This window comes from Phaseolus vulgaris, chromosome 8 (genome assembly GCF_051622355.1).
Source record: "Phaseolus vulgaris cultivar YP4 chromosome 8, ASM5162235v1, whole genome shotgun sequence".
Lineage (NCBI taxonomy): Eukaryota > Viridiplantae > Streptophyta > Magnoliopsida > Fabales > Fabaceae > Phaseolus > Phaseolus vulgaris.
In genome coordinates this window covers 2,956,340-2,962,729 of record NC_143505.1, presented here as the reverse complement: position 1 = coordinate 2,962,729, position 6,390 = coordinate 2,956,340, and the positions used below count along the sequence as shown (strand labels likewise).

Here is a 6,390-nt window from a genome sequence, read left to right as displayed (position 1 = left end):
AGTCCTCAAATTTTAAAATAGTTTCTAGATTACTAAAATGTTAAAAAAAATAAAATTAAAGTTGTGTCTAAGAACCTGACTTTTCTACCTCATTAGATGTCTTTAATCCTGAATTCTGAATCCGAGTTAGTTATTTCTCATAATAAATTTGAAAGGTATATTCTTCTAAACTTTTCAAAAAAAAAACACGTCTTATGCTTAAATTATAATTAATTAATAATATTAACTTCAAGAATATTTTTAGCACAAAATAAAACAAACTTAGATAATCGAGATTGTAATTAATAAATTCAGTAATATATATAATAATAATAATAATAAAGAATTCAAATATTAATTTTTTGTAACAATCTTATTTTATGAGATGTCGAAGAGAAAGAAAAAAACTAAAAAAAGACTAAATAGTGTGTCATGTTAAAAGAAGATAAAGGACAACTCATTAGTAACAAAATAAAGGTATAAATATTTATAAGTCATTAATTGTTGGTTAGTATTGCAAGTAACGAGGTTAATTAATTATGGTGTAATAATAAGTGTGTTTGATAAGATAATAAATAACTTGTGAGTTAATTTATATTCTGTTTTATAAATAAGTTTCACAGACTAGGGACAGATGTTAAAATGGAAGGGAAAGAATTAAAAAATAATTAATGTAAGAAAACTTGATATTTCGGAAATTTTGCTGCTAATAACAATAACACCGTTGAAGCTGAAGCATATTAAGAGTGAAGCATATTAAGAGTATATGCAATGGTGTGGCTATTAAAATTTGTGTAATGATTTATTCACAATGCGACATCAATGCCAGGGATGCCAAATCAACAAACCCCCCAATACCATGGATGCTGCCCACCATAGGACTTGCACCCTGAAGAAAATGTTCTGTAGGTAAGTAAGCTCGTTTCTGATGTGGGCCTCGTTGAGGACAACATAATTCCTCAGCTTTATGAAGACAAGGTACAAATAAGAACGAGACACTATCAGAAAAGTCAATTTTCACGTTTTTTTTTTTCAGGTAGAAAGAAATTATAATAACATGACAAATTGTTACAGAATATAAATATAATCATATTGGATCAGAAATGTTCAAAGATCATAACCTAAATTGTCATGCATCTTTAATCCCGTATGTAAGAGCATTTGAACCCCTAAAATATTTGGTCCGTCAAGGTGATTCCCCAAAGCTGGAACTTGTCAAATACAGCCTTGAAAGACTAGTTTGTCAGTCAAATTGGTCCCTAACTCCCCATGTTAACTTTAGTTCCAAAAGTCTTCACTATCAAGGTTGGACAGGAGAAGCAAATGTTGATTTTTGAGGAGGTTTGACATGGGTCCAAGCACAAGTACGTTTCAGGTTGTTTGATGCTATTGATGGTGAAGAAATGATAAGACTAAGTTGGCTTGGAGAGATCAAGATGCAAATCTCCCCCAAATCTGTTACATGCTCTACAACGAACAAAAGTCTCTCTTCACTAATAAGGCCAAGCTTCAATCAACCAAAACTATTATCTCAACCATTGTTTCTTTCCTCTCTGCTCTGGTCTCATTTTAGTCCTAGTATGTATTAAGTAAGGATTACTAATTTGACATATACAAGAAATGTTGTCATGAAAGATCCGTAGATGACAATTAACATGTATGTGAGATTTCTGTAAATGTTAACTCAAGCCACTCGATTGATCCATGAATTGAAAATTTTTCATCTTTTAGGGAGACCAACTGAACTGACTTCCTGTTTTTGAAGGACAAAAATGACGATTGGCAACCAAAACTCTTCCAGCATACTTCAAATAAGGTTTCACTTTAATCAGAAAAGTAACTGGTACATTTGCGGTGGAACTCGTTGGTGTTTGTAGCCACTTAGAGGAGAATGGAAAAGTAATAAAACAGGAGTTATAAAGGATAATGCAGAAGGCATACAAGATGAAGGGGAGTGCATACCATCGAGAGCTTCTTCAAGGTGTCATCCATCTGCACAAAGTAATCCTCAAAAAACATTTTCAGGTCCTCGACATCAAGTTGTTTGGTGACGGCACTGTAGGTGTTACCACCGTTGACTAACTTTTCTGTCAGATACATCTCAGCCATATCTTTATCGTCTTCCAGCAAGTGTTCTAATTTATTTCTCACCTATGATCAAATAATCAAACCACAGTAAGGTCATGCATGCATTAATCACATCTACCAAAACCCTAAATCCTAAACAAAATTTTAAACCTTCTGAACACGTTCAGTGATGTGGACTAATCGGATCATGATTTGTCGAATGCGTTCCAAATTGAGAGTATTGGACGTGAGCTTGTCCAAGGCGGAATGAGTCTCTTGCTCCAGCGTCTTTGCCTGTGAATTGTCAGATAGAAGGAAAAGTTTAGGATAAATTAAGAAAGAAAGAAATTGTTGGCAATAAATGAAAAGAAGAGAAGAGGGAAGGAAGGACCTCGTTCTCCAATACGCTACAGACAGCTTCAAGGCAGCCATGAAGGGCTACGAATTCGAACGGGAGAATCTTGATTGCGTCGGGATTGGAAGAAGAGGAATCCTGATGATGGCGGAGGATCCAGGCTTGGAGCTCGTGGACGAATGGGGTGACGGAAGGGTAGCCTGAGTTGTGGAAGAGGACCTCTTGGACAGTGATGATAGCCTTGACGTGCTCCAAGTTGATGACGATGGCTCTCTCACGGCCGAGAAGGATAGAATGGTAGGAAAGGAATCTGCGGAGGTCACGGGCGGGGAGGCCGGTGCGCCTCATGATGGCGTCCCTCCCGGCCTCCACCAACTCCATCTCCCCTTTCCCGTCGAGCAACAGCCACTCTCCTTTTCCAGTCGCCGTCTGTTTCTCCTCTCCGTCTAACATCTTTACATTCCAATTTCAAAGATTTATGAAAGCCAAAAATTATGTATACACTTCACTGGTTCAAATAACCTTACCCTAGTACTACAAAACTACGTGGTTTGTGTATACTAAAATTGTAACATTTAAGTATTTTTTTTCATCTAATTATTTGATAAATGTTTGGACTCTTTTGCTCTTTCACTTTCCTTTTTTTTCTTGCTCGTTAACTTTGAAACTCAATTAATTATTGTTTGGCTTAGACTCTTCAAACTTTTATAATTTTTAGTGTGAGGTTTCAACATCTTTTAAATTAATGATTTGTTTCTTCCCAAACAATAAACGTGTTTATAATGTTCAAACTAGTGTAAAATTTACTTCTCTCCCTTAAATTGCTATGCATTTTACCTTTTTTTTATTTTCTAATTTTGTTGTTTATAAACTGCAAATTATTTTAGAACCCTAAAAACATGTCCATGCATTATTATGATAATTTTAGCAACCGAACTTACTATTATAATTTGTATAAGATGAACTAGAGGATAAAAAAAGACACTAAAAAAAAGGAGGATTTAACTTAAAAATACTATGCTCATTTTATATATTTATGTAGTAATATACTTTTATATCAACCTTCACTCTTAAACCTTAAATCATGTATAACTATTCAATTTCTTACCTTTTGCCTTTTTCATTAACCACCAATCATACACGGTTACCATCTATTCTTTTATACCAAAAAGTACCATTTATTTATAAAAACTTTACCCTATCAAGATATTTAAATTAAACTCTTTATTTTTTTTATCTAATTCATAATATATAATATATAAATCATTCAATGAATTTCTCTCTAAATAATATATAAATATGCAAAATCGAAAATTAACATTTTGAATAAATATATCATTAAATATTAAATTTTTATACTGTTATATTCAGATTATATTGGTAAAATAACTTATATTATTTAATTGATTATGATATTATTTTGAATATAAAAGATATAATTGTTATTATTTAGTTTATATAAAAAAAAATTAAGAGGTTTATTTGACAGAAAGCTAAATAGTGGTGCCTTTAATGTATGCCACTTACGCTCCTCCCTCACTCCATAAGTTTTTTATAAACCAAGAAATTTTTATTTTTTTTAAAATAATGTATTTTTACGTAAATTATCAATTATATTTATTTCAAATTTTTATTTTAATATACATGTATGTATCATATACTTTTTTATAACTAATTTTCTCTCCGCATGTTAATTAAATTAAAGGTATAATTGGAAAAAAATATGTGACCTTAAAATTTTTTAAATAGTAGATAAAATGAAACTTTATTTAAAGATTAGACAATTTATATTTAGGCATGTATATTATATATATTAAGAAAATTTAATAATTTATCCAAATGTCTTTATCCAAATCTCATACACAAACCTGATAGGGGTCCTCAGTGTCAAGCTTTTAAGAATCTATGGAAGGTTAAGGCTTTTCCCAATGTGATAATTACAGCCTGGAGGGTACTTTTGGGTAGAATTCCTACTAGAGTGAGCTTCAGTAGGAGAGGGGTGGTGATGCAGAACACTCTATGTGCCTTGTGTCAAACAATGGAAGAATCATGTCAGCATCTATTCATGGAGTGTGATCATGTCATACGAGTGTGGAATCTGTGCCACAGATGGATTGGGATTTTATCTGTTCAACATAATGAGATTATGACTCACTTTGAAAGCTTCTACTTGGCTCAAGGCAGCAACAAACATAATCTGATTTGGAGAGGAGTGTGGGCAGCTGTAGTTCGGTGCATTTGGGAACAAAGGAACTTGATCGTGTTTGATAACGGAGTGGCAGACGCGGAAGAAATCTTCCACAAGGCACAGCTCAAATCTTGGCTATGGCTTAAACATAAAGAACAGGTTGTTGCTCGCTGTTTTGCGGACTGGATGATGAATCCAAGGTTGTGTATGAGTAGCTGTAATGAGAGAAGGTAGGAGGGCCAAAACTGATGGCAACTGGATGAAGGAGTCAACTTGTTGATAACGTTAAAGGCTAGCCGGGATGGCCTGGGAGGGTTGTATGTTATATACGCAGAAGTGTATGTTGGGGTCTGTGGACGGTGCTTAAATCCCAGCGGAGGGTGCTGTAGTATGAAGAGCGTAGGCATGGTAGATAGCAGAAGGATAGCGGAAATGGCCTTGGCTGCCCTGCCTCAGTTGCTGGTGTGAGCGTGAAACTCTGCCACCTTGATGCTTCCTGAACAGTAGCTGTGAATGAAGTTGAAGCCATAAAGGATGGATGGGATTTGTGTCGTGTATGAACAAAAGGATGGGTGGGATTTGAGTAGGGGTTGGGTTACAAATTAAAACCTGCATCCGATCCTCTGGTGCAAAATCTGGCTTTTTACAATAGTACAGCTACCATAGATGACTATCTACTAAGTCATGGTTGTCAAGAAGAATATTGAAGATGTGCAGGGCAAAGACCGTGAGGACAGCAAACACTAAATTACAATGGAATCCACACGTGCAAGAAGGGGAAACGCTGCAAGAAGGGGCCATGATATGCTGTAGGTATTCACTGATGTGTGCAGATTCAAATCCAACAAGGTTTGTATGAGGAAAATTCCGCCACGTTCGCCGAAGTTATACAAGGTTAACATGATCGCCGGTCGATGAAACGACGATCTCCACGCGATCGTAGTCGGTGGTCGTCGAAGGGTTGCAAAGGTCAACATGACCGCCGGTCGATGAAACGACGATCTCCATGCGTGCGTAATCGGTGGTCGTCGATTGAAACGACGATCTCCATGCGTGCGTAGCGGTGGTCGCCGAAGGTATGCAAAGGTCAACATGATCGCCGGTTGATGAAGCGGCGTTCTGTCAACATGAACGCCGATCGACGAAGCGGCGTTCTCCATATGTGTGTAGTCGGAGGTTGCTGAAGTTATACAAGGTCAACATGATCGCCGGTTGATGAAACGGCGATCTCCATGTGCGTAGTCGGTGGTCGCCGTAGGTATGCAAAGATCAACATGATCGCCGGTATGAATCGGCATTCTCCATAGGTCAATATGATCGCCGGTTTATGAAACGACGATCTCCATGTGCGTAGTCGGTGGTCGTCGTAGGTATGCAAAGATCAACATGATCGCCGATCGATGAAGCGGCGTTCACCATTGTGTAATCGGTGGTCGCCGATGTTGGTTATTTTTTTTGGGTAGGGTTTTCTCACTTTAAGGTTGTTCTGCTCCAACCATAAAGGAGAGTTTCGCTTGTGGATATTATAGGAAGTTCACTTCTGGGTACTGTATATGGGTTGGGATCCCCTTTAATTTTATTTATTCATTGCTGATAAAAAAAAAATAAAGTAAATTGGTTCTAATTACTGGTAATATCAATGGATATATTTTTATTCGAATTTGACTTTTTTTTATTAAAAAATCAATAGATATAAATGTATATACTATTTATATTGTATTTATTAAATATAATAGCAATTAAATATTTTATTTAGTAAATATAACTAACAAAAGGAATAAAATTTTATTTAATATGTGAC

General features: G+C 35.6%; 2 protein-coding genes across 5 annotated transcripts; one reads left to right on the top strand and one right to left on the bottom strand.

Moving 5' to 3' along the window:
• Positions 1–636: 636 nt before the first annotated feature.
• LOC137827082 (magnesium transporter MRS2-3) lies at positions 637–2,949 on the bottom strand. 4 transcript variants are annotated; one of them, XM_090293409.1, is made up of 4 exons: positions 2,438–2,949; positions 2,218–2,340; positions 1,942–2,130; positions 637–1,859 (listed from the first exon to the last, which is right to left on the bottom strand). In XM_090293409.1, the coding sequence occupies exons 1-4, from the start codon at positions 2,852–2,854 to the stop codon at positions 1,707–1,709; spliced, it is 882 nt and encodes a 293-aa protein (XP_090149535.1). In that variant the 5' UTR covers positions 2,855–2,949; the 3' UTR covers positions 637–1,706. The 4 variants fall into 4 exon arrangements, with proteins under 4 accessions (XP_090149535.1, XP_068489395.2, XP_068489393.2 ...); XM_068633294.2 differs by having other exon boundaries at positions 637–1,554; positions 2,438–2,883; XM_068633292.2 differs by having other exon boundaries at positions 637–942; positions 2,438–2,879.
• A 1,490-nt stretch (positions 2,950–4,439) lies between these two features.
• On the top strand, positions 4,440–4,823 carry LOC137823518 (uncharacterized). The gene has a single exon (XM_068628693.2). The coding sequence runs from the start codon at positions 4,440–4,442 to the stop codon at positions 4,821–4,823; it is 384 nt and encodes a 127-aa protein (XP_068484794.1).
• Positions 4,824–6,390: the final 1,567 nt, after the last annotated feature.